Source organism: Pelmatolapia mariae, linkage group LG23 (genome assembly GCF_036321145.2).
Source record: "Pelmatolapia mariae isolate MD_Pm_ZW linkage group LG23, Pm_UMD_F_2, whole genome shotgun sequence".
Lineage (NCBI taxonomy): Eukaryota > Metazoa > Chordata > Actinopteri > Cichliformes > Cichlidae > Pelmatolapia > Pelmatolapia mariae.
The window spans coordinates 6,619,296-6,646,860 of NC_086246.1; the positions used below are offsets into that span (position 1 = coordinate 6,619,296).

The 27,565-nt window shown below is 44.1% G+C and overlaps 2 protein-coding genes across 3 annotated transcripts; one reads left to right on the forward strand and one right to left on the reverse strand.

The window, feature by feature from the left end:
• Window positions 1-1,300: 1,300 nt before the first annotated feature.
• Window positions 1,301-14,503, reverse strand: LOC134620761 (ubiquitin-protein ligase E3A). 2 transcript variants are annotated; one of them, XM_063467047.1, is made up of 11 exons: window positions 14,215-14,503; window positions 13,565-13,609; window positions 12,511-12,815; window positions 11,174-12,429; window positions 10,879-11,023; window positions 9,863-10,068; window positions 9,537-9,701; window positions 8,453-8,608; window positions 8,299-8,372; window positions 5,109-5,252; window positions 1,301-4,481 (listed from the first exon to the last, which is right to left on the reverse strand). In XM_063467047.1, exons 1-11 carry the CDS (start codon window positions 14,289-14,291, stop codon window positions 4,361-4,363), a joined length of 2,694 nt encoding a protein of 897 aa, XP_063323117.1. In that variant the 5' UTR covers window positions 14,292-14,503; the 3' UTR covers window positions 1,301-4,360. The 2 variants fall into 2 exon arrangements, with proteins under 2 accessions (XP_063323117.1, XP_063323118.1); XM_063467048.2 differs by having other exon boundaries at window positions 14,267-14,294.
• Window positions 14,504-18,969: 4,466 nt separating this feature from the next.
• ddx4 (DEAD (Asp-Glu-Ala-Asp) box polypeptide 4) lies at window positions 18,970-27,246 on the forward strand. The gene is made up of 23 exons (XM_063466148.1): window positions 18,970-19,038; window positions 19,628-19,658; window positions 19,747-19,798; window positions 19,921-19,968; window positions 20,049-20,102; window positions 21,559-21,579; window positions 21,658-21,717; window positions 22,063-22,107; window positions 22,188-22,217; window positions 22,302-22,346; window positions 22,704-22,739; window positions 22,815-22,850; window positions 22,937-22,978; window positions 23,062-23,204; window positions 24,752-24,904; window positions 24,980-25,134; window positions 25,225-25,354; window positions 25,434-25,600; window positions 25,692-25,837; window positions 25,953-26,052; window positions 26,383-26,653; window positions 26,755-26,862; window positions 26,936-27,246. The coding sequence occupies exons 2-23, from the start codon at window positions 19,638-19,640 to the stop codon at window positions 27,020-27,022; spliced, it is 1,950 nt and encodes a 649-aa protein (XP_063322218.1). The 5' UTR covers window positions 18,970-19,038; window positions 19,628-19,637; the 3' UTR covers window positions 27,023-27,246.
• The last annotated feature ends 319 nt before the right edge of the window (window positions 27,247-27,565 follow it).

The following is a 27,565-nucleotide window of genomic DNA, read 5'->3' on the forward strand; positions in this document are numbered from 1 at the left end:
TTTATGATTTCCATTTCTGCTTTTATATTCAACATTTGATCAGTTAGGCTCCTGTGAACTATCTTAGTCAGCATGAAGGAACACTAATGTGCATGAGGCAGTGAAAGCTTAGATTCCAGAGCTCTGCAGGTGTCACTGAGTAAGCATCTACTACAAGCATGAGCAATTTTAGTTTAGTAAGCAAAAATAGTTTGCATGCTTTATTTCAAAGAAAATAAGTTGTGTTGTGCCAAAATATTAAAGTGCAAAACAAAGAATTGTTTCTTTTTATGTCGGTATGTATGATTAACAGTGTTGACATTAGTTGACAAGGATGCCTCCTGGGTGAGGTGTTCCAGGCATGTCCCACCAGGAGGAGGTCCCGGGGCAGACCCAGGACACGCTGGAGAGATTATATCTCTCGGATGGCCTGGGAAGGCCTTGGTGTTCCCCCGGATAAGCTGGAGGAGGTGGCTGTGGAGAGGGAGGTCTGGGCTTCTCTGCTTAGGCTGCTGCCCCCGCGACCCGGCCCCGGATAAGCGGAAGATGGATGGATGGACATTAGTCCATGTGAGATCTTTAGCTGTCTGCTGATGGATTTCTTGATTCTCTTGAGAATTGTTTTCTTTTGTTTTTTCCTACTATAAAAAAAATTCTTAACTCATAATAAAGGAACTGAATAAGATGAACTTGCACAGTTCTTCTGCTGGCTGTGTCATCATCTTCTGGCTCTTCATGTGATCCTGCTTCTTCTCTGAACTTTTTGGAGTGAGGAATAAAGTCATACTTACACATGCAGTCTTTTAAATAGATGCCAGTCTATATAAACGACTACAGCTGGCATTTATTTGTAATAATTACAAAAATGTTATTGCTGTCTGCCTGCTTCTTGTTTCCAAACACAGTCCAGCACATAGCGCGAATAAGCTTTCAAAAGGATGCAACAAGCACATTTCTGTGTATAACCCATTATTAGAGTTTTCAAAACATCTAAACCAACCAAAATGACCATTTCATTGACCCACCCAAATTTAAGAATGTCCGCCCTTCAATGTCACCCAGAGAGCAGCTCAGGAGGTACAAATATCCTTGGACAAGATCCTTACCCCGAGTCTCCGATCCATGTGAGCAGGCGAACGAGGCATGTTGTATTGAGTGCCACAGGAAACTATAAGAATCTACCTAACAGGAACCATGTCCTGCTCATCAAAAGTAAAAAAGATTTTATCCCACACACTTTGCCTTATTGCATCTTTGCGGCATGATGTTTGGGCCTGCTCTTAAATCGGGACACCAAGAAACCTGTGGAGTCAAATCAGGCTTGTTGGAAAAAAGCAGTCGTCTTTATTTAGCATGTTTCACAACAATGAATACTTTGAGCCTTTCACCTGTTTCTATGTGGGAGAATTTAACTGTTGATTGAACCAATTGAGGAAAACTGCCTCCTGTTCCCAGACAGGTCCACCCCTTAACCTTCAGTCGGCTCACGTGTGCAGGCAAGCAGCATCTTCAGCATTAAAACATGGAGGTACAGGTAAGGTTACACAGCTGAAACTACACCTGGCTGTACTGCTTAGCCTTCCACATGAGCGAGCATTACTGCAGTACGTAGAACAATACACGCATACTGTGCACTGTAGTGACTTCCCAGCACAGTCCAGTGCTGTCCACATTTTTAGGCACTCCTAGTACTGTGACTCAGACGAAGGCTAAACTAGTGAAAGTATTCAGCATCATTTTAGCGAGGAGTAGCTGGATGAGGGAGGAGAAAAAGAAGAGAGAAGATAAAGAATGGCTCAGGTCGGTGGATGGCAGTGCTCTGAGCACTGCGCTCTCAGTGGTATGTTGTGGGCATCGTGGTGCTCCACGCGCTCCTCTTTAAGGTACATCAGCCATGCAGCAACGACTTCAGCATCTGAGGGACAAACCACAGACCCCCGACTTCCAGCCAACCGCCACAAACGTACACGTTTGCTCTGAACAGCTTTACCAGACTCCAGGTAGTCACATGACCAGAGAGAAGACACAAGGCAGGGTTATATGACGTTAAGAGCTCTCTGTTCAAAGATGGATTCTGGCAATAGACGTGATGCACTCCACACACTCCGGGTCCATGGTCTGTGACCTCTTCTATGCCATCATCTGTTCTCAGACCTTTAACCACAACGACTGGAGGAGTGAGGTCACATTACACGCCAGAAACGGTCTCTGTACACAGAACAATACCACCCAGTACCTCATAAAGAAGTACGCATGTGGACACCTGAGCCTGCTGCGTATAGGAGCTGTGAGGTCACACAAAAGCTTTTAATGACAGTAAGCTTCACATGCATGTTTTATGTCCAGTTTGTCCAAATGATCACAACCACTCATTTGTAAGTAAGACATCCAGGTAGTCTGCAGGTTTAGCAAATCCTTCACACTTTCTCCATGTTCCTATAGATATGGATATAGATTTGGGGGAGCGTATTTCAGTCTCTTCGAACAGCCACAGGCTTGTATTCCTTTGCATCCAGTATTGTCTACAAATGCAACTCGGTGACCATCAAGCATTTAAAACAACTGTCTGCTGATGGAGCAGCTATTTTACATGGTACCCTTATTACCATGGTTACATGAACTGTTGCCAAAGTGGCGTTTTCACTTCCAAGTGAGTGATGTCAATGATTTGGGCAAAGCGTTGCTGTAACCCTGCCTCTGTGTGACGCCTCGTGCTGCCTGACCCGATGAAGTCTGCTGACTGTGTCAGAGGATGGATATTGCAGACTACAAAACAACAGCGGGATGTTTAAAAAGACAACCGAACTTTGAAGCAGCGAGACGATTCTGTGTCCAAGAACATTATACAGCCTATTCACCGATGAGGAGGAAAAGCATTCAGAACAGGCAGACGCGTCCTATTTTGAATCTATGATTTCACAGTCCTTATTAGAGACAAAGCACTTTTTCAACAGTGGTTACACCTGTTTCACTGATCAGGTCACAGCGATGTGTCTACACAGTCACAGCAGACACACCTGTGTTATCTGTGCTGTAAACAGAGAGGTATGAAGGTCCACAGCAAGTCAGGCCAAGCTTACAAAACAAAGCGGCAGCAGGCGAACAGCGAGCACGGCCTCTTTCACCCTCAACTCAAAGACACAAACTGAGAGGAGAGCTCGCCTCATGGCTCCTGAATGCAAACAAGAAGACATTTACACGTCACCTGACGGTATATTAGGGAGATGTTTCATCAGTGGGAGATGACCAGATCAAAGTCCAGCTTTACACTCTTTTTGTTTCGCACTTTGGGTCGAACGGCAAAGGAAACTTTGCGCAACGCTCGTCTGTTACTCAGACTCACGTCATCGTGAACTAGGATGGTCTCGTTAGATTCCAGGTGTAACCACAGCAACAGACAAAGCTTTATCAGGTCTGCAGACGTACGGGGGGGGGGGGGGGGCTATGCAGTGTGAGCCGTTTCTACAAGACTGAACCCAAAGCAGACGACACCGAGTACGTACTGGGCTTCTACCTGTCCGCTGCACAGGTTGGCACAAGGAGAGTATCTGAGAAGACTCTCAGTGACTGGTCTACATGTGTACATCCTCCACAGCGTGGTTACGGTATGCACCGATATATAAATACTGATTTTATTTAGAATCCTCAACACAGGAAGACAAGGAAATAAAACGAACAATAATGGCAACCTGTGACCAAAGAACAAACATTCTGAAAATGTCTAAGTGCACTTACACATCTCTGCATGTCCCCCAAAGGAAGAAGGCCCGAAACTGAGAAGGAGAACAAGCTATCTGATGTGCCATCCTGGACCAAATCTCTTTCCACGCGCTCACCTCAAAACAGACTGGGTGGAAACAATAAGCAATGACTACGCTAGAGTGGAATGGTCAGTGGGGAATACGATGTAGTAGCAAACACTACTCTAAACTAAATCTCTGTGGGAGCTGTGGACAAGAGTTCAGGGGTACTTTGTCGTCGTTTTGCCAAGTTTATCGAGTTGGAAACGCATCGTCCCGTATTTGCATTATTTTGTTTACATTTATCACAACAGGCAGGCATGAAAAATGTGAACCTTCAAATAAATAACGAGGAAAATGATCCTTTCTGTACACAGAAAGCACATTCACATGTGTGGATGTGGGAGCGGGTACTCGAGGAGGTCTCTACGTTTACACTGACTGATGTGTGATGATGCAGGCACAGCAGCGGATCTATTAGAGAGATTTATTAGAACCACGTATCCACTTTCATTATTCACTTGCTTTTCCTCGAAACATACTCTGGCCTGTCTGGTCACCTTTGAGATTGTGTCTGGTACAGGAAGGGCAGGGCAGGGTTTTATGGGCTTTCTGAGAAGGAGTCTGTTAGGAGAAGGGGTTCAGAGCATGCCAAACCCTTTGGCATAGGTGATGGCTTTCAGCAGTCTCTCCCTCAGCTTTTCCTTGCTGTTGTACTCAGGCAGCAGCAGCACGTTAAAGCAAGTGTGAGAAGTCGGTAACCTGCCGAGAAACCACACATCACACAGACAACACGTCAGGAACAAAGCAAATCATCACACAGCAACACCGAGTGTATGCAGAGCTCAAAATACATGAAGTCGAGTAATCAAGGACTGAAGTATGCAGGCCGACAGGTTCACAAAGGGCTGTGATGTCTGCTTCTGTCACAATCTGTCTCCTTTATGTCCAACAAAAACAGACTGGCTTTAACTGGTTTATCCTTCCAGTGTGTTCACACTTCACCGCTTCATAACAGTCATGCCAGTTTCTAGAGATACCTGCACTGGTGTGATGACTGATCACAGTTTCCTTATCGTTTTTACAACATGTGATGAAGAAAAAGGATATTGTTGGATAAATAAGCTGAATTTAAAGACACCTCTACCACTCATAATAAGCCATGTTCTTTCATGTCTACTTACTGATAAGCATGTACATTTTCAAAACACTGTGCACTGGACTCCTTAATGTTTGCTAAAAGCCTGCTGCTGAAACAAGGACACAGCTCACAGTCAGCTGTGCATAAACTAAAGACTTTCAAGCTTCAGTCACTAGCAGGAAGCAGAGCGCACGCAGCCCGTACACCGCAACAGAAGAGGGACAGGAAACGGAACGACTGCGGCTCACCTGTCTGTGTCGGGGCCATTCTTGGCGATAATCATCTTCAGCTTGCCCAGCCCACCCACAGGTGCTCTGTCGGTGCCGGTGGTGAACTGTAAGAAGAGGCGTTTCTGCTCCTCGCCAAATGAGTGCAACGTCTCCCAAAACTCCCTACGATACAAACACGAGGTAAACCCCAGAAAACACCCTCATCAAATATATATGAATTCAATTTCAAAACATAGCCAGTAGATGCACAGACATACAGTATGTGCTCCGTTTAAACATACAAGTTAACGGTGAGTGAGGTCAAGTAAAACTGTTTCAGTCTTTGCATATTTTTTTGTCTTCCAAAATAAAATCTCATGTTTTCTCAGGTGTGCCTAGTGACAAGGCTGCAGCTGCACACTGAGGAGGAAGCAGTTCTGATGTCAGACGCTGAGGCCAAGTGAGTTTCAGGCCCGTCACACACGGACTGCACTCACACCACGTCCACTGCACTCCTCTTTGTTTGGACACATTTCTCATGTTTGTTATTTATTCCTGCAGTCTTCTATTTATACTTTTTATTACTGCACAGTTGGTGTGGAGCACTCACAATATCGTTGTACATGTACAGTGACAATAAAGGGCTATTCTGGTCTGTTCTCAGTCTAAGGTGCAAGAATGCATGCAGTGGAAATGCACCTGCACCGACTGGGTCGAGCTGTGCAGCGCTGACAGACCCGCATCAGTTACAGCACTGACTGGAGCTGATAATGGGCCAACATAGCATACTGTTTACTCCTCCTTCATAAACTTCACAATAATAACTGTCAATTAACACACTCCCACTTGCCCAGTTGCATGCTGGGAATTGCTAGTTATGGTCTGTTAAAAGCCGAGAGGCTGTGTAGCTGCACTCTGTGCAGGAACAGAGAGACGAGCAGCGTGATGGAGAAGAACTTGTGTTTGAGGAAAGCAGGAAACATGTTGTGATCACATCAGCTCACGCTTCTGCCCTCTCACCTGCTCCAGGTGTTTGTTGGGGCTCTCCTGGGAGCTCCTCCACAGTCAGCCACAGATACACAGCCTCAGTGAACCCATCTAACACTTTATTGAAGCTAACCTGCTTTTCCCAAAATCCAGCAGTGTGCGGATCAATACTGAAATATTGATTCTTCCAACAGCAGATATTTATGTTCTAGAATTGGTTCTCAGATTAAAATATCAACATCTGTAGTCCATCAATAACAGGAACACAGTGGACTTTATCATTAGAATCATCTAAATGACTGGTAGGAACTACTTCTTCTTCCGCCTGTCACAGTGACATGCAAATTATGGCTGTAAAAATGCATCATGCCTCACGTGTGTTCGCGCACTCAGTTGATGTTCGTAAGCAGAGTCATGTGTGGAGCTATTTCAGCGGTTTGTGACACATGTGGCGAGGCCACAAACCTTGTCAAACACAAACAAAAGTCAATTATAACACAATATGGTGATGAGTTTATGATGAGGCGAACTGAAGGAGGAGCGGGACGGGTGTTGCTAGGGCGAGACAAACGCTGCCCCCGGCGTCCTTTGGTGCTGCAGGTGTGGAGCTGGTGGCAACCTGCAGCACTGCTGCTGAATTTAGGAAAGTGACTTACATTTAGGCTCAGCTTTCTGTGTTGATGTTTGAATGAGAGGAATTCACAGCAGCCTTAAAACTACACAATCCCATTTGTTGTACAAAGTGTCAGTGTTGCCGGCCTGAACTTTTGGTATCGGATCGGCGAGGAAACAAGCGCCCTCACACGTCACTACTGGAAGAATCATTCCAAGCAGAGTTGGTTTTGAAGGTTTAAATCCACACACCCAGTGTGGGGAGCTTTGGCTAATATTCCCACACTGCAGTCCTGTGAAGTAGGGCTGGGTTTTGATTATCGATTTATCGATTAAAATCGATTCTAGCTTGGATAACGTGATATCAATTCATTAAAATCCTGAATCGATTTTTAAATATAAATTTATTTTGGCCGAAACGCCAGAATCTCAGGTTAAACCTCACAACATTTCTGCAACCATCAAACAGCTAAAACAGTAAATGAGAGCAGGTACACGGATTCTGCACAAAGACATAAACACAAAGCGCCGACCCGCCGACGCATCAGAATCCGTGAGATGTCGCCTTTCTCACCCGATGGCACGGTCACGGTCGGGGCTGAAAGCCGACAGCTCGCTGATTCTGATGTTTCTGATGTTTCGGCGGGTCCGCGCTTTGTGTTTACGCCCTTTTTGCGCTGATTCTGAAGCTGCAGGTTTTATCTCTCTCCAACCAATATTGACTGAACCAGCAGCAAAAGACGATCCAAACTACGCTTCACATGAACATCGTCATGAATTCACTCTGACTTTTGCTGTTTTGTTTCCACCACGATAAAAATCACACTTCATGCAGAGCTCTCTCTCTCTCTCTCTCTCTCTCTCTGTACTTCAAGAACAGTTTCCCGTCTAAAAATCTGTTTTCTGCATTATTCACTTGCTTGTTATGCACAAGTCTACCGTTGTTTACAGCGCTGTCGGCCGCTGTTTTTTTTCTTTGACTTACTTCTGAAAAGAAAGCCTCATTTCTGCTGTTCAATACTGAACAAATTTAAACTTTTTAAAATTATGCAAAATTGCAAAATGCTGTGTCTCTAATCAAACCTCTGTAACTTTGCTCTGCTTCACTTCAGCAGCATCAGGTAATGTTCAGATGTTGATTAATGGTTTTCTTTCGTTTTTGATCTACTGCAGAATATTTGTATAAATCCCAGACCAGGAAAATCTCCTTCATGTTTCTCTGTGTTTTATCCTCTGTTACTTTGACACAAAGGCATCTGCTGTGATGCTCACACCTTTGATAAAGTCTCGCAAGTGTCAGCTTTCTTTTTATAGATATAAAAATATGGACATGTACTGATAAATGATAAGAATTATAATATTTCTGACTGTCTGAGGCTAAATTTCCCCGATTCAAATCGAATCGATTCTAGAAATCAGTGACGATACCCAGCCCTACTGTGAAGGACTGAGTAACCGTCTGCTGGAGGGCCACATGGTGAGAACTGGTCTCCACTGCTTTTGATTGTGGGCCTTGACTTTATGATGATATAAAAATGCTTTTGAATAGTGCGGAGTTTGAACTGGGTTATAAAAATTAAAGAGACAGACACAGAGCGCGCTGAGCTTGGTTTTCAGGTCAGATTCTTACTTGATTATCCGAGAATCTCTGTTATAACCTCCATCGTATTCTGTTGTTTCTTCAAGTGCTAGGAAGTCCAGGTTCTACAGTAGGAGACAAAACATGAATGAATGACTGAATGACATCACTAGCATATACAAACATCCATTAAAAAAACTCTCACCCTGCTTCCACAAATCAGGAGCTCGATTTCCTCTGGTCTGAACAGGTACTTGAGCGGTGACTCGTTGGTGACCATGTGGAAGCCTCTCCTGAACGCCTTGAACTGCTTCTCCACGCTTTTGTTCAGAATGTACTCTGAATACTGTGCAACAAACTCCTATATGAACACACATCAATGAGAACATTTAACAAACATCCTCACTCTCAGGGGCAGCCAGCCTTGAAGACCATGTTATCCCTTCCTTATCTTTGTGTTACTTTTAACATTTCCATTTATCAAAAACAAACCACCAGCAGCTGGAAACAACAAGAAGTACAGTATTGTAAACAATGAGAGCTGGATAGTGCACAGTCAATATTTTATAATGCCATGTCCTTCAATGAAGAACACCGTGCACCCTGAGTCCCCATCACCTCGGCAACCTCCATTGTTGTGTTGTGTTTGTGTCGCATACAACGGTACTTTTAGCCGTGTTGCTGTAACTCCCCCATGCACGCTGAGGAGCTACTCAATTCGAATGGAAGACATTCAGATCGAGTCTAGCTGAGTGGGAACCAGTGAAAAAGAGGCATTAAGCTTTCTGCCAAAGAGAAGCCATGACGGTTTGTGACAGTGAGCTAAAAGTCAACTTACCCTCGAGTGGTGGCTGCAAAGCAGCTTTCCTTGGGTTCTCTTTAATATTGAAAATGTGGCCAAACTTCAGGTTTAGAAGGCTGAAAAAATGTCACTGCCATCTTTTTATAGGCTTACATAGATAGATACTTTATTGATCCCAGGGGAAATTCCAGACTTTGGGAGACTGCTCCTAACTTTGGGACTGTGCACTAACCAGCTCAATAATTTCCCATGGTAACAGTTTCATGACCTGTCCAGGTGCTACCACAGGATCATGCAACCTTAAAGCTCCGCCCTCTTAATAAATCACAATCAGCAGAAAGGTTTGGGTCAGATAAGCTGAATGACCAATTTTACCACCATCCTGTGGTCGATGCGTAAAGCTAAGTGGAAAAGCACACTTTGCCTGAATTAGCGCGTGTGTGTATCGTAGGAGGACAAACGACTCCACGATTTCTCTTCAGCTCACCTTTCTGTTTTCATTGGTGACAGGAATCTTGTCCCCATTTTCCCTTAAATCGTACATAAGTGCATTCCCAAACAGGTCCGTATGAGAAATCTGGAACGTGATCATCATGTCCTCCTCCACGCTGCCCTCATACTCCAGGAGCTCCTTCAGACTCTGGTATAAAACCTGTCCAACGGTTCAGGACAATCAACACGTTATAATTAGCACAACATCAGCATTAGCATACATCATATGACAAACATGGCTGCTTTTCCTCCCAAACTAAATAAATTAGAAAGAAAAAAAAACAAAAACACAGCACAAACAGCTGCTTAGGTGATGCTTACCGGGTTGGCATCAGCCAAGTCCCTGAAAGTTCCTTTCTTGCCCATTAACTTCCTGTAGACCACCATGGGAAAGTGGACATCCAGGATACAGTTGTTATAGATGGCCAAACCGAGAACGATGCCAATCAGTGTGTACTGGCCCTCATTTTCAAACGACGACGGGTTGAACCAGAACAGTTTGGTGTGCTCATCATACGTGAACATGCCTGCAGCAAGAAAAACAGAGCACATGCCCTGTGAATCCTGGGATATGAAGCAGCCACGGGAGAGACGCTCCATGTGCACATGGAAAAAGCAACACACATCAGTTTTCCCTGCTCTCTATCATTGTGTTTGTCTGTTGTCAAGTTAGCTAAAAACTACTCAGCTTGTTTCCATTAGACCTCACTGGGAACATAAGAACCCTCTCAGCTCTGGAAGGACGTCTTTCAGAGGCCCCTTATAGTTTGACAACTTTGACCAGTGACAGTTCAATAACATGACAGCTGACACACTTTAGGTGGAAGAGAGCAGGACACAAAAACCCCACAAACTTTACTTTCCAGTTTCCTAAAACTAGTTAAAAGGCTTTGAAAAGCCAGTCAGAGATCCAGATTCAGTTAGCAGTGCAGCAGCGATATCTATTATGAAATCCTGAAAGGGGGGCTGACCGGAAACAATTCTAAGAAAGACGAGATCACTGCGATCAAGGATCTGAATGGATTCTGATTTAATGGGCAGACAGTGAACGCTCTCAAATCCAGCCCTGCATGCTATGTTAGTGCCACTCTGCTGTGTTGGCACTGTATCGCCCACAGAAGCACCGCAGGATCAAGCAGTAGTACAGCTGGACCATGACAGCAGTTGGACTGAACTGTGATGAAACTAAAGTCCAAACAGCAGACATGTACTGCTGCAGCTTCACACTCGGGTACATGTTAAAGGTGAATTATTAAGCCAGCATCAGCAGTTCAACGTGTATGTGTGACACTTGTTTAAAGCCATCTGAAACTAAACTGCTCGCGATGCTTTCTTACCAATATCTGGGTTGAAGATCTCCTCCACCACCAGCTGAAAGAATTCTTTGGAAACACCTCCTTCATCAACACCTTGCTCTCCTTCAAACTCCACATACAGCTGCTTCTTCAAGTCTGCAGGATTTTCCATTGCTATCATTTCCAGCTGCATACACACACAGAAGAAACGTTAACAAACATTAGCGCCTTGAGGCGACTGTAGTTGTGATTTGGTGCTATATAAATAAAATTGAACTGAAACCATCCAAAACCCAACTAATCAAAGGGATACTGAAGTCAATTTGAATGCACATACCCTGACCAGAGCATCGTCAATGATGTGGTCTCTGCGCACTTTGAGCCTCAGGTAAGGGTTGAGCTGCTGACCCTGCACCAAGCTGTAGAGCACAGTGATCCGCCGCTCGCTGTACATGCGAATGCGGTTGTCGTAGTACAGACCCAGGTTCTTGGTGACAGCGTTCAGGATGAACGGACAGGTCATGAAGGAGAATTTGTTTTCAGTTTCAACTTTAAAGAAAGTATAGTCCTTGTCCATCTCTAACACCTCGTTCAGAGGTTCGTTGACAAACTCCTCAAAGGGAATGAGCGGCCGCCGGCAATCGCTTGTACGGATTCCCAACTCTGTCTCCAGCGGGTCTACTCGAGGGCCCTTTTTGTTTCTGCGCTCTTCACCCAGGAGCTCCTGCAGGGTGAGGTCACTGGACTCTGGAATGGGCTCCTCGTCTTCTTCCTCGTTGTGCTCCATGTCAAGGTCGCCACCCAGCACATTTGCATAATAGACGATCTTCAAGCACTTGGTGGCCGCCACCACAGCATCGTCGTCGTTGACCAGGTTGCGGCTGTTGAACTCGTTACTGATCACCTTGTAGGTAATGAGCTGCTGGAAGGTCTCCACCATGCGCCGGATCTGCTCAGCGCTGTAATGCGACCACAAACGTGCCAGCTTGGCCTGAGCTGCCAGCGGGAGTTTGCTCATGGCCTTACAGAACTGTGGGAGAGCGATCTCAAGGTACTCGGGGCTGTGGAGGTTGCTGTTTTCCATCACTATTACGAAAAGGTTCAGGTAGTTTGGGTCTCGTGAATACACGTTATGGTACGTCAGGTCACACTCCACATTAGGCGAGAGGTAGACCAGCGCATTCAAGAAGGCGGCTTCGATTTTATCATTGGACAGGAGGCGCTCGTAGACCCTTCGCACAGCTTCGATATCGACTGAAACCTCATCGGGAGCCAGCTTTTGGACGTCGTTTTCTCCCGACGAGCACTCGCCGAGCCTCGATGATGAGGAGGAGGAGGTGGGGGAATCCTCCTCCATAGCTGTAGTTGAACTCGCAGCTGCCTCCTTTTCATCTTCATCCTTGTCCTCGTCCTTACCTTGGAGAGACTTGAGCTCCTCCTTGGTGTGCAGTTTGGACCTCCGAAAGCTCTGCACCAGTCCCTCAGCACTGGAGAAAACTCGGCCTATCACTCGGATGAGAGGGGAGTAATCCTCCTTTTCACCACAGGTGTCCAGGATCTCATACACCTTCTCCTCTGTCAGGTAATTTACATCTACACACAGACACAAATGTTGTTACCAGAGAAAAACATAAAAGCACAAACTGCACGAGTGAAACAGCGCAATCTGCTCACCTTTAAAATTGTCTCGCACTGAGTGGATGTCTTTATGGTTCATCTTCTTGTTGCTGCACGCAGAGTTGCTGTGAGCGCTGCTCTCCTGGTAGGTGGAAGCAGTGCCTTTCTTTGAAGGGTGTGGGTCGCATAGCTTGGCATTGACTTTGTAGAGCTCCAGGGCTTTGACCGCTGCCTCGTTGTTATCCATGCGGCTGAAGCCAACTGATGAGGCACACCACGAGTTGGAGCAAGACTCATTCCCACAGCCCTCCGTTAACTGGTGGTAATAGCGCTCTATTAGATGCTTGGCAGCTGCTCGCTTCCTGTGATCAGAGGTAAAACACAAGGCGGTAAAAGCACTGCGTGAATCCACTGTGATCCTCATAAAGCACTGAGTGCAATGTGAAATAATGGGAGACGCGAGATTGACTGCAATGCTTTTCCCACTTGAGAATCACTAAGAGTTTCTGTCAACAGACAACACAAGAGCTGAGCTTGGTCTCACTCAGGCTGAATGCTGAGCTCTGGCTTATGGAGCATTTGGACGTGTTGCATTTCCAGCCACTTACAGGTCAAGTGTCACGACAGATTTATTATTAGCATTTAGAATAAATTCAAACTTTGTCGTTGACAAAAACCTTCTGATACTGCTAATTACACTACTGTCCAGAAGACAGCAGCATTCCAGCTGCAGTCGTACTGGCATGGTAAACACTGAAGCAAAATACTAATAGAATAGCAGCATTATTTATTCACAGGTACAGATACAACTGATAATGTAAACTCAAAGCTCCATAAATTCCATGCATAATTAAAGCACTTTAACCTGAAGTACTTTAATTATGTTTTATGTAAGCCAACGGTCCTCCTTCAAACGTTCACATCATGAGCAAACAGTGTGACAGCTACTGAGATGAACTGGGTGTATATCACACTAACAATACACCTGACAACATTTAGTCAAGGCACAAGATGAAGACAAGAAATAAAGAAGTGAGGACAGACCCTAACAACAGGAACCAAGCTCCTGAATGAACTCCTCAACACATGAAAGGTAATGAGTTTGACTTACATTCGGCTTGCTTCTGGGTTTTCTATTTCAGGCTCCTCGTGTTCTCTAAATGAACAACAAACAAGGATAAGAACCACGGCACAGGTCATGATGACTACACTGACATTTCAGAGTACTGCTGGCTCTGTTGTGGGGTAACAAAGTGAGAGTCCTGCTCAGGAAATTGGTCTAGCTGTCTAGAAGAGGACAACAGTCTAACCAGCAAACCCACATTCGCTCTTTTTAAAGCGAAGCACTGGCTTCCACTTAGAGTGACTGGGGTCGCATTAAATGTAATGATCTATGTATATAATTCATTTTATCTCTTTTGTAAAATGTAGCATTAACCTAAATCCTATCGTCCAGTTTGGACGGGCTGGTAAAGCCCAAAAATGTTGCCACTGGGACAATCTGTCGCTCACTTTAGCAAGCTAACACAGCAAATGCTAGTTAGCCTACTTTATTACTCACACAGAAGTAATGTCTTCAAAGTAACCCGCGGGCAGGTTTCTTTCGTTTTCATTTAACCAGTGCCTGCTATAAACTTTGCCCCAATATGTTGCCTGAAACAAAGGAGCACTGACGTCCACACAGCCTCCAACAACAGCTAACTAGCCCCCGCTCTGACTGATCTTCCTAGCATCCCGAGCCTTTCCTCTGAGCATCCCCACCTATCGGCTCCTCCGGCGGAGCTTGTCTCGGCCTGTGGTGGCGCACACTCACAGTCCTCCTTCTCGTCGGAATTCATACGAGACTTTATGCCAGGAGTTTGTTATCCTGTTGCTGTTTGTGGGTGTTGTAGGTCCTGCGCGGCTTGTCTCCAACGTAAACAGCACACTGCTTTAAGTCCGATCGGGCACCGACGAAGGATTTTCTATAGAAAACTTCATTCACGGCCTTCCTACTACAGGCTCTCTCCTCTGCCTGAGCTTCGCAGCCATCTTGACTTCGCCATCAGCCTACGTCCCACAATGCACTGCGTTCTAGCTCCAAGAGCTACTGGAATGGATCACAAGGAACTGGACTGCATCATTATTATATTATATTATATACAAGTGTTGTTGTTTTTTATAAAGTAATAATAAGTAAAAAGAGTAAATACTGGGCCTAGAAGCACTTGTAGAAAGGTAAAGGGAGGGCAGAGAGGAAAAACAGGAGTTCCCTCCATCAACTCTCAGCCTCCATCCACAGTTACACAATGGCTTCAGCCCTAATTACAGCTTTCATGAAAATGGACAGTTTGAAGCTTCATTTTAAAGGTCAAGGCAGTACGCCTTTAAAACAAAACCCACCGGAGAGCTGATTTTCCAGGAGAGCACTCTGACCGCTAAAGGCTTTACCTCCCATTCTACTTTTGAAAAACCGTCTGCAGCCTGACAGCAAAGCCCTCTATTTAATTCATTTTGTAATTAAGGTATACGTTATGAAGGTTGGTTTTGAGGTTTTTGCATGTAAGGCAAAGCTTTTGAAATCTTGGTTTGGCTTTAACAAGAAACCAGAGAAGAAATGCTAATAAGAGAAACATGACTCTCTTCCCAGTCCCCATCAGTATACTCTCTGCAGTATTTTGAATCAGCTGGAGGCTTTTCAGGCACCTATGGGGACATTCTAATAAGTAATTACAGTTGTCTGTGCTGGAAGTAACAAAGACAAGGCTTTTCAGGTCAACCTGACTTCAAAGTACTTCACAGTAGTGCTGGAGCACTGGAAACAGTGTCATTTGCTTGAATGATTTTTGACGCCAGATGCAATGTTTTTAGTTTAGATTCAGCAAGAAAATATTACACCCAGGCCGTTATATCTTCTGACATGTTTGGAGTTTTGATTTGTTTCATCTGGGTTGGATAATAAAGAGCGTCAGCTGCAGTGGAAATTTATGCTTCTAACAGTTCTGGATACGATCACTGGTCATTTTCTAAATCTTGACCAAAAACACAAACATTCAAAATATAGTCCTGCACATACAGTCACATAAAGGTTTCACAAGAGTCTTGATGCTCTGGTCATTCAAGATTTGGAGTCTGTTTAGTGTTGTTTATTAACTGAACGTCAGCCACTTGGTATATTGTCTAGATTTTTTGCTGTATTTAGTTATTGTGATTGCAATTTTTACCTTTTATTATATTTTATTTAGATTGAACTTTGATTTTATTATTTTATGTTTTTTCTGTTTAATGGTCCTCCTTTCCTTTCTTATTTATAGAACAATTCGTTTATTTGGCTTTATTTAACATAACCCTAACCCTCGTTCCTGTTAGGTGTTGGACTCCATCAGGGCTGCCCTTTATCACCGATTGTGTTCATAATTTTTATGCACGAGGGCTTCCACTTGGGTGGTCCAGAATCTCATCTCTGCTTTTCACAGATGATGTGGATTTGTTGGCTTCATCGTATGGTGGACTCCAGCTCATACTGGAGTGGTTTGCAGCCGAGTGTGAAGTGGTGGGAATGACAGTCAGCACCTCCAAGTCTGAGGCCATGGTCTTCAGCTGGAAAAGGGGTGGAGTGCCCACTCTGGGTTTAAGTATCTCAGGGTCTTTTTCATGAGTGAGGGGAGAGGCGAGCAGAAGATTGACAGATGGTACTGTGGCTGCAGTGATGAGGACGCTGTACCAGTCTGTCATGGTGAAGAAGAGAGAGCTAAGTCTAAAAGCGAAGCTCTCCATTTACTGGTCAGTCTACATCCCCACCCTCACCTATGTTTACAAGCTCAAGGTGACCAAAAGAATGACATCATAGCAGTGGACAGGAGCTCTCTTGGAAGGGTGGCTGGCCTCTTTCAGGATGCCCTCCTGGGCATTTCCTGGGAGAGGCATCCTTGTCAGATATCCAAACCAGCTGGCTCCTTTCAATGTGGCGGAGTAGCTGCTCTACTCTGAGCCCCTCATCCTATCTCTAAGGGCATGTCCCACTGGGACGAGGCGCTGGGGGAGACCCACGACACACTGGAGAGATTATAGCTCTCGGCTGGCCTGGGAACGTTCCCCCAGACAAGCTAGACGAGATGCCTACGGAGAGGGAAGTCTGGGCTTAGGCTGTTGCTCCCGCAACTCGGCCCTGGATGAGCGGGAAAAATGGATTAATGGATGGATAACCCATTTTGTTATTGCTTGTGTCAAACAGTTTGGAAAAAAGATATGATTATATCATTTTATCTTATTGCTTAAGTACATGGATCAAGGTGTTGAAGTTGAAAGATCTTAGCATATATAAAGAATATATATGTGAAGTGTTAAGGACAAGGCATAGGATATAAAAGATGGCTTACATAAACTGCTTCAGCTAGCTCATACAGATGAGATGACAAGTATGAGTGTACATTAGTCTATAAATCTGTTTATAGTCAGGCAGATTCTGATGTATTTGATGTGACATCTGTAGCTAACTAATTGAATTGAGTCTCATTCTCCTTCCTTAGTGAAGCATTTTCCTTTTTGCCACCGCAGTCTTTGTACTCCCATCTCTCCTTCACTGTTTCAACCTCTTCCTTTAAATACTTTCCTTTACGCTGTCATTTCACCAACAAGTGTCCTTGTCCTCTTTCCTTAGTCCAGAGGATACACCAAACACCTTCCTGACAGGTTCCCTCACTAATTCAGCTGTAGTTTCCCAGCTGGTAACTCTTCCCTAGCATCTCAACTCTCTCTTGAACTCTGTGCGACGTTCCTCCTTCTTCAGCTTCCATCATTTAATCCTTGGCTCTGCCTTCACTTGATTACTCTTCTTGATGTCCAAAGCCATCCTACAGACTACCATCTGATGCTCCCTACCTACATCCGCCCCTGCCACCACCTTACAGTCTCCTACCACTTTCATGTTGCATTTTCAGCATGAGTCCACCTGTGTTCACTTTCTTCAATTCTGACGTCCTCCTATCTTCCTCCTCCTTCTTAAAGTTCATGTTCACCACAGCCATTTCCATTCATTTCAGAAAATCTACACCATCTGACGCTCTGCATTTCTCTCCTTAACACCATACCTCCTAAACACCTCCCCATCGCCTCTGCAGCCTTCACCTACATCCCCCTCACAATGCTCTCCACCCTGGGGAGACCCTCCTCCACTTCATCTAGCTTTCTCTTCTAGCTAACATCCGCCCTTTGGACATACACGCTGACAACATTGCACATCACTCCTTTGATTTGCAGCTTCAAACTCAACCTTGTCTGACCCTCTCTTCACCTGCACAACACTATTCACATACTCTTCCTGTCCACTACTCTACTTTTCCTTCTCCATCTACACCATGGTAGAATAGTTTGAATCCACCTCCAGTGCTCCTGGCTTTGCTTCCCTTCCACCTGGTCTCCTGTACACACACAAACACACTATATCTGCCTTCCTTCTCTACATACCATCTGCCATCTCCCTTTATCAGTCACAGTCCCACCTCTCACCTCCACACTCCTGCTTTTTTGTCACCCTCACTGCCTCCTAACACACCTTCCCCCCTTCCCCTTGTCTTGTCAGCAGGCTGTAGCTCAGGAGGTAGACCAGCTCATCTGGTGGTTGGAGGGTTGGCAGTTCAGCCGCTGGCTGCTTCAGCGCACATATAAAATAGTGAACAATGAGCTGCTCTCCAATACAATCATCAGAGAGTCAGTGTTTGATAACTGTTGTTAACTTGGGTCCCAACTGATATGGAAATCTCATTCCTAATAATCTGCATTTTTGATCTGGCACTGATTTTACACTGTTCTGTCCTCCCCATTTGTCTTGGGGAGCTTGGGAACAATAATAGGAATACACAGTCTGTTGGCCTCCCAGCAGAAACTTACAGCAATTATTATTTGCTCTATTTTTTATTATTGCCTCGTCAAAGTTATATCAATACAAGTATGAGCGTGTGCAAAGCGACAATCACATTTAGTAGTGAACGTGCAATTGTGTAGTTTTCCAGCAGATGGCAGTGCAGACTCTATGCGCAACGAGATTGAGCAGGTGAATGGTTTCTAATTTATTGTGAATGATATTATTTGGAGATAGAAAATCGGTAAACACTATCAGATTTATTTTATTGCACTGAAAATAATAGCCAATAGGTTGAATTTAGTGTAAAGGATTTAGTGGTAGTTTAATAAAGCTTTTATATATCACATCCACTGTAAAGGGTTACTTTTTACACAGCTTTTTTAACTTTTCGAACTAACAACTTTTTAAAAAGTTTTTAATATTCTTTTATTATTATAAAAGAATATTAAAAACTGAAAGAAAGCAGAATGACATTTTCCAGTAGTTGTGCAACAGCCTTCAAGTTCTACAATTTTGCCAACAGAACTATATTTAAAAATGTTCTATTAGAAGCTATTTACAGGAGAAAAAGTTTATAATTCTTCGTATTTATTTCCTGTATTTTCAAATATCCAGTTGGGCGGGAAAATGGCGGAAGTTGCAAGTTTGCGGGTTGTGCGCTGTGCATGCGCGCGCCCCATTCTGTGAGCGGACGAGCAGGCTGCACCTCGAGGAAGAATCTCATCTGTGAAGACACTCAGAAAGTATGGTTATTCTACCTGGGCTAGTTTTACTACATTACTGTCACTTATAAAACCAATTTTCGAAGAACAAGATGTAGTTATTATCAGTTTTATTAATCCCGTCTTGCTGTTTTTAGTTAGCGCTTCCAATGCTAACAGGTATCACCTTTTACGTCCACTTGTAGTTGTTTTTGGTTGCGAGTGTATTCTCGAAACAGCGCTTTAAAAATGACTAATTTTAACTATGCAAACACATGACTTAAAGCATTATTTCGTGTTTGCGTCTAAATTGAGAGCAGAAGTTAGCTCCCGCCTGGTCCCGCGTGCTCGATGTGTCTTGATTAGCTAAAAGAAGCGCGACGTCATTTTCTGTACTTAAGAGTCACATTTGCAACAGTCGACGTTTTGATTAAAGATACTTGAGCATTGTACGGTTTTAAGTGCATATCATTTCTCGCGTGGCAGTCGTCACGTTGTGCCAGATTCTCAGGAAAAGTTTAGCTTTTAGTGTCGGAATGAAAGCGGTAAAAAAAAAAGAAAAAAAAAGGGGGGGGGGGTCTTCGTTATCGTATGTGATTTACAAAATTTTTTGTGGTACTTTTTTCCTCAGGTGAGCAAGAATGGACGAGTGGGAAGAACAGGTAAGCTAGTGTAACATCCAAAGGCCATGCGTACGCACTTCGCTGAGCCAGTCAGTCAACGTCCGACTGAAATTGCCCATGTTTACAGGAAACCGCTACCTCTGGTACTTGTGCACTCACCAGCCACACCTCAAATGCAGGTATGTTCCACTTCAGATTATTGTCTGCTTTAATTCTTTCTTCCAAGGGTTAAAATAAAGATTGGAGGCAGGTTAAGATTTATTTTGGTTTTATTCTGTATTTGAAACAAACATGTTTTTAGGTACACAAGGAGATTTCTGGAGCTCTGGTCATGGTGAATTTCAAGGAGGTGAGTGTAGAAAGACGATGGAGCCCTTACAGGAAGCGTCTTGCATGACACTGAGGAGTGATTTAAATGTGTTCTTCCAGGTCGTGGTGGACGGGGTAGAGGAAGAGGAGGATTTAAAAACTCATTCTTCTCAGGTGCACATTTAACACTTTGTATAAGAAGTAGTATAATTGTCCTTTGAGCAAGTAAACATGTATGAAAATTAGCATTATGTATGAGCTGTGAGGTGAAAAGCCAGTAGGCGTGTGTGTTTGCCCGTCATTTGACATGCAATCATAGCTTTAACCTCCTAAGACCGAACTCTTCCACGGCGTGCATTTTTAGTTTCTCTTTGATTTTTGGGCATATTGGGGCCCGATGAATGTAAAAACAAAGAATTACCAGATTTTTTTTTTTTTTTTTACCTGATTTTTGTTTCTAAGAAAAATGAGAGCCACATATGAGGATATTCGTTTAAAATTTTGATAGAACAGTACCAGTATAATGTCCTCGTAAGTGGATATCAGGCACTTGTAGAGCTAAATCGAGTATTTTGGTCTAAATAACCCAAAATGTGATGTCCACATATGTGGACGCCAGGTCCTAGGAGGTTAAATAAAAAATATCCACCAACCTGGAGTTTCACCTGCAGTAATTAAGTTTCCTTTTTTGGTGCCTGGTGAAGACCCGTGTGAGCAAGGGAAACTGGATATGACGTTCAAGGGCTGCATCTAAACACTGAAACTGTCACTGTTTGGCATTTTAGTGGTGAAATTGTCCTGGATAATCCTCATTTCTGGATGACAAATTAGAGTAGATTTGATGTGGAAGATTGCTTTTTGGGATTGCATACAGCAGGGGTGTCCAATTTCAGGCCTCTAGTGCCTGTACCCTGCAGGTTTTAGATCTCACCCTGGGTCAACACACCTGAATCAAATGATTAGTTCCTTAGCAGGCTTCTGGAGGACATGTTCAGGATGTAATTTATCCATTTAAATCAGCTGTGCTGGATCAAGGACACATCTAAGGCCTGCAGGACACCGGCCCATACAGTGTAAAAGATGAAAAGTGGATGCAGTGTAATGGTGCGTTAAACCTGTTTATCAGCCTCCATGGGGTTAAAGCTGTTGTTGCACAGACACTCCTGAGCGCAGAAAATACTTTTCCTGATGAACTTTTGGAGGTTTTCCTGATGACTTTATGGTCTTAATGTCTCAATTTGGCTCACTACTGAATAAAACATGAAGTCAGTTCTTGTTCATTTTGATCATTCTGTGTCAGATTTATGCACTGTGCTCAAGACATTACTCCATCAGTGTGTGCTTTCAGTCAGACCCAGCTCTTATTTCAAAATGGCAATGTTTGCAGCTAGAACAGTTGCCCCCTGCTGGCTGTTTAAAGAATCTTGCGTCGTTGTGGCACTTGGCTCTAGTTTTCAGACCACAAGATTTGCTTGATACTGTCACACACAGTACTTATCACAGAGGTGCCAAAGGAGGAGCATGCAGGTGATGGGAGAAATGGTTATCACGTTGTAGTAGGTGCATTCAGACGATTGTCGGAAGGTATCCAATTTTAGTTATCTGATTTTTTTTTTTTGATTTTTTTTAGTTGCTGAGGACAGTGCAAACGGTAAGCATGAAGAGTATTACATGAGCTGTTGTAGTTTTCCTCATTGTGTTTCCTGAGCGTTGCGTTTCTTCCTTACAGATGGTGACAGCCAGAATAATACAGCAGAAAGGAATAGCTTCAGCCGAAGAGGAGGCCGTGGTGGGGGTGTGTGTGTGGGGGTGTATATATATACATATGTACACACACATATACATATATACACACACATATACACACATATGTATGTATATGTATACATATACACTGTTGGTCATCTCAATGGCATGTTAGGCATTTGTAATAAAGTTTCACAGATCATGAAAACTCTTCAAATTACAAATACTGAAAGAAAACCCCCAACTAGCAGTGTGAAAGAGGGTTAACACGATCGTTCAGTCAGTAAAGCAGTGGTAATACTGTGCTGTGCCAGGGCAGTATGCATATTTATGCTGTAGTGAATAGAGCTGTTGATGGAATTGTAATATAACAGTTGTGTGTTATCAGGGCGTGGCAGAGGATTTGGCAGAACGGATCACAGTGATTTTGACGGTAATAACTGGAATATTGACGTGTACGTCTGTTTGGCTTTGAGCTGGAACGCGTCTGACTTGATGTTCTTATTTTTACAGCAAATGAAGAGGATGGTGACAATACAAATGGTAGTGTTAATATTCCCATTAAGACACAAAAGTAGACTGAAAGAAATGCTTGTTTACAATGTGAGCATTTTCTGCTTTTCACAGTGTCGAGAGGAAGAAGAGGGGGCAGAGGAGGAAGCTATAGGCAAGGTACGAGTCTGATTCCACTCGTGGTGGTTTTTTATCCACTGCATGCAAATGCCACATTGACTCGTACTTATTAGTGCTTTTTTACTACAAGCCTTAATCACACATTCACATGCATTCATACATGTATTGTTTTTCCTATGGCCTAAGCACTGTGTAACCTAAATGTTCACACACTTGCGCTCCAGTGGGTGCACGTCGGGGTTCACCTGGGATGGAAAAGCTGAGGGTCGATTAGTAGACCGCTGTGGCTCTGCAGACCTCCTGAGCCACAGCCTCCTCAACAAATGTAAAGAAATTTGATTGCAATCAGTGTGGATTTTGAGTAAGAATAGCAGTTAATTGACTGATGTTTTAAAGGTGGTGAGCAGGGTGGCAGAGGTGGCTTTGGAGGAGGTGAGTGAACGAGCAGTTCTGATCATGTGCAAATCTGTTAGAGGTATCAGAAGTGTAATTTGTGTTGTGCTGCAGGCTACCGTGGGAAAGATGAAGAGGTCTTTGCTCAAGGTTGTTTTTCATTATTGACCTCAATGATTCAGTGCACATAAGTTTGAAAGATTTACTGATGTGGCTGGCATCTGTGTGTAACACAGGGCACCAGGATACACCTGCAGAGAAGACAGATGCGAGTGATAGTAAGTTAAACTTCATGTTCACAGATCTGCAGCATGCCAGCTTTATCTTCCATTATGTGCAGCATTTCTGTTTCTCACTGCAGGACCCAGGGTTACCTACGTTCCCCCACCACCCTCTGAAGATGAGGAGTCCATTTTTTCCCACTATGAGTCCGGTGTCAACTTTGACAAGTACGATGAGATCTTGGTGGATGTCAGTGGAACCAACCCACCACCAGCTATAATGGTAAGAAATGTTAGGGGGCAATCCAGTAGGTACACAAATCTGTTATCAGCAGGTCTTTGCTGATACTGAATATGGCTTGGTACAAAACTGGTTGCGTCAGTGTGTGACACTGATGTATGCATGCAGTACAGGTGCATGATATGTATGCTAGCTATCCTAGTGAAGATGTTTAGTTAATTTTGGCTTACTGTGACTGATTCTGACACATTAGTGGTCCCTCGCTATAACGCGCTTCACCTTTCGTGGCCTCTGTTTCGCGGGTTTTTTTAATTTTATTTTTACTTTTTTTTGTGTGTGCAATTTTGCATGCTTTTGTTTCGTTTTTTTTTTACAGCACATTGTGTTCTGTGTCCTGATTGGCTGTAGATCATTGTCAGCCAATCTTGTGCCGTGTCTCCTGAACAGTACAGAATGCATTCAGCTTGTCAAATTTACATGAATCTTCGATCACTAGCAGTGTGACTCTGAAGTGCTGTACTGTATGTTTGTAAGTTTTCTCTCCAACAAACACAACGATGTCGACGAAACGTCGTCACCTGTGGGTGCCTTTGGTTTCATTCTCTAATACTGGACTTATTTTTCTACATTTGAACTTTAAGAGAGTTTAAACAAGAGAGAAAAGTGAAAATTTTCATGCCTGTCTGAGAAAAGTGTATAAAGTGTGTAGTGAGGGGCTTTACAGCATTAAAACATCTATAATAATTGTAAAAGAAATAAATTTGGCTACTTCGGATTTCACCTATTGCGGGTTATTTTTAGAACGTAACTACCACGATGAACGAGGGACCGCTGTATACCATAAGGAAATGGAGTTGGCGTGTAATTTCTTTTTCAAGTGGTCCGGTCAGATCAGCTGTTCTTGAAAGATTTTGTGTAACTAGTTCAGTCTACTGGAAAAAACCTGTTAAGATCTTATTTTTAAAGCCAAAGCAGCACACGTTGTGATTGCGATTCCATTATCAGTGGCACTTATTTCTCCTTGGCGCAGCTTATCAAAGACGTTATATTTGTGTGAATGTAATTGCCTGCAGTGGCATGTTAGAGCCTGCATTTACTCAAGAAAAATAACGTATTATTTTTAATGTTAAACCAAGATGGCTGCCAAGTGGTGAGACTGACTTGTAGAATAATTGAGTTTTATTATTTGAAGTTGATGTTTGTATGCATTTCAGTGACAGCTGTGAGCCATTTAATAATGCAAACGTTAAGCTGACAGAAAGGCGAGCTGCTCATTTTATGGTTTCTGCAGCCTGTAAGACGGCTGTTAACTTGTAGGACGGCACACAGGAGCAAGTTAATACACAAGACTGCAACACTTGCGTTAGTTTCTAGTATAACCGTGCAGCTGGACACCATTCTGGTCAGATTTCTGGTGACTTCCCACACTGGTTGAAGGAGCCGGCTCTGTTATAGTTGGAGCTGTTTGGAAGCAGCTCTTACGCTTAGTTCAAACAGCTGCGTGAAACCTGAAGTAATTTAAAGCATGGTGTCACAGCAATATTGACTTGCCCTCGATGCTGGTGTACATTTCTTCTGCTTTCTCTCAGACATTTGATGAAGCAGCGCTGTGCGAGTCCCTAAAGAGAAACGTCAGCAAGTCTGGTTATGTGAAGCCCACCCCTGTGCAGAAGCACGGCATCCCCATCATTTCTGCTGGCAGGGATCTCATGGCCTGCGCCCAGACTGGGTCTGGTAAAACGGTATGGTTTGGGAGAGTTGAACCTGGGTGTAGACCTGCTTGTGGACAGAGGTTAAATGTGGTCTCCCTCCACCAGGCTGCCTTCCTGCTACCAATCCTTCAACAGCTGATGGCAGATGGCGCGGCGGCCAGTTGCTTCAGTGAGACGCAGGAGCCTGAAGCCATCATTGTGGCACCAACTAGGGAGCTTATCAACCAGATTTACCTGGAGGCCAGGAAGTTTGCCTATGGGTGTGTTTCTTTGTCAAAGCCAAAGAATAACTGAACTCCACCAACATGTAGATAGAAGGTAAATTCAAAATGTTTGTCTCCACTCTTCAGCACATGTGTGCGACCTGTTGTAGTGTATGGTGGAGTCAGCACTGGACACCAAATAAGAGACCTCTCCAGGGGCTGCAGTGTGTTGTGTGGAACACCAGGACGACTGCTGGACATGATTGGAAGAGGAAAGGTAAGGCTGTTTAAAGGTACCATAGATTGGATGACAAAATTGTGCAGTGCTTTAAGATGCTAATAAATATGTGTTCCAGGTTGGCTTGACCAAAGTGCGTTACTTGGTGCTGGATGAGGCTGACCGCATGTTGGATATGGGCTTTGAGCCTGACATGCGCCGCCTGGTGGGCTCTCCTGGGATGCCGTCAAAAGAGAACCGTCAGACTCTGATGTTCAGTGCTACTTTCCCCGAGGACATCCAGAGGTCCGCTGCCTGTTTGTACTCCTGACATACAACCAGGTCTGAATGCCTGCCAGCTCATCTCAGTGTGTGTGTGTGCGTGCGTGTGATATAGGCTGGCAGCTGACTTTCTAAAGACTGACTATTTGTTCTTGGCCGTGGGAATTGTGGGTGGAGCCTGCAGTGATGTGGAGCAGACATTCGTGCAGGTCACCAAGTTCGCTAAGAGGGAGCAGCTTTTAGACCTCCTGAAATCAACAGGTATTTTTAGGCAACAATTTCAAGCTTCTGGGTTTCCAGTGTTGAAAAGAACTAAAGGTCAAAACAAACGATAGCTCAGTGTAACTGAACTACGTGGTGTGGGTTTGCACTGCAGGATCGGAGCGCACCATGGTGTTTGTAGAGACCAAGAGACAGGCTGATTTTATTGCCGTAATCTTGTGTCAGGAGAAGTTTCCAACTACCAGCATTCACGGGTAAGTGGTGTTTGTGTGTTTACTGTGGCTTTCATGGAGATGGTTGTCCTTTGTGTGACGTACTCACACATGCACTGATAACACAGTTCCACCCCCATACTTGCCTCTGTAAACTACCACTGTGCTATACTTAATTTTGTGCAATAACCCAAACTGTAAATAAATATTGTGTATATATGTATATACATACAGTTTTCTTTTTTCTAAGTACTGTTCATATGTATATAGTGCTGCAGAAACTGCACCTCACCTTTCTTCTCCCACATGTCTGGAGATGCTCTAGATCTCATTGTACATCTATTCTATTCTATGTGCTGTGCTGGCTGCCAGTGACCGTGAGCAGTGGCAGCGAGAGCAGGCCCTTGGAGACTTCCGCTCTGGCAAATGTCCTGTCCTGGTGGCAACCTCTGTAGGTGCCCGTGGACTCGATATTCCAGATGTGCAGCTCGTGGTGAACTTTGACCTACCAAACAATATCGACGAGTATGTCCATCGTATCGGTAGAACCGGCCGCTGTGGCAACACCGGGAGGGCAGTGTCCTTCTATGATCCAGAAGCTGACAGTGAGTTGTCTCGATCACTGGTCACAATCCTGTCCAAGGTGAGAACGCTGCACTACAACTACACAATAGCCTCTGTGCATCACCACAAGTGCGTAAGGTGAGACCTGAGTGCTTTAAACGAGATGTTTGGGATTGGCAGGCCCAGCAGGAGGTTCCCTCGTGGTTAGAGGCAGCTGCGTTCAGCGGCCATGGCCCCTCTGGCTTTAACCCACCTAGGAAGCATTTTGCCTCCACAGACTTGAGGAAGGTAACTGGTTCAAGTTGTTTTACACTGAATTCTCTGAGATGTTGTAGTGTTTCACATTGTGGTCCTTCTTCAGGGTCCACAGGGAGGCTTTTTCCAGGACAGCAGTGTAACGAGCCAGCTGGCAGCACAGACGGCTGCTGATGATGAAGAATGGGAGTGAGAGCAGCACAGTCGCACAGCAATGATCCCAGTTTTCTAAATTGTTGAGCTTGTTGGAGTTTTTAGTTTTGTTGGAAGAATAGTTTGTCACAGGCCAGAGAGTTAAAATGTTAGTACAGATAAAGTACTGTTATCAATATGTTGTAAAATCAGTTTGTTTTGGGGTTGGGGGTTTTGTTCTTTTTGTTTTGTTTTTTAGATTTTTTTTTTGTATTATTACTTAATTTTTTGGAGTTAAACAGTTTTTGTGTAAACAGCGTCTGTCTTACTCAAAGCCAATCTCATTGTAGTTCTGTTTCTTATCTGAATAAATGTTTAAAGCAACACTTTCATTTATTACATGGGTTCAATGTGAGCCAGCTCAGCAGGTCCTGGAATACCCAGCTGCTGCCTGGAAATGGATTAAATTCATTCATTCACATTCAATCCATTTCCAGACAGGTGCTGAGTCCCAGTGTGCAGTGGTGTGCTTCCAGTCCCAGAGATCATTGATGTGGATCAGGAGGACCCAGCACCTCTCATGATGTATTCATTCACTGAGCAC

What these genes read in the sequence shown, in the direction of transcription:
- ddx4 (XM_063466148.1), top strand. Translation starts at nt 19,638, where the DNA reads ATGGACGAGTGGGAAGAACAG. An exon ending in CAGAGGTGGCTTTGGAGGAG is followed by an intron (nt 22,740 to 22,814) that starts GTGAGTGAACGA and finishes GTTGTGCTGCAG; the next exon opens with GCTACCGTGGGAAAGATGAA. An exon ending in CCAACTACCAGCATTCACGG is followed by an intron (nt 26,053 to 26,382) that starts GTAAGTGGTGTT and finishes GCTGGCTGCCAG; the next exon opens with TGACCGTGAGCAGTGGCAGC.
- LOC134620761 (XM_063467047.1), bottom strand. Translation starts at nt 14,291, where the DNA reads ATGAATTCCGACGAGAAGGAGGACTGTGAGTGTGCGCCACCACAGGCC. An exon ending in ACTTGGCTGATGCCAACCCG is followed by an intron (nt 9,702 to 9,862) that starts GTAAGCATCACC and finishes ACCGTTGGACAG; the next exon opens with GTTTTATACCAGAGTCTGAA. An exon ending in TCACCAATGAAAACAGAAAG is followed by an intron (nt 8,609 to 9,536) that starts GTGAGCTGAAGA and finishes GTGTTCATATAG; the next exon opens with GAGTTTGTTGCACAGTATTC.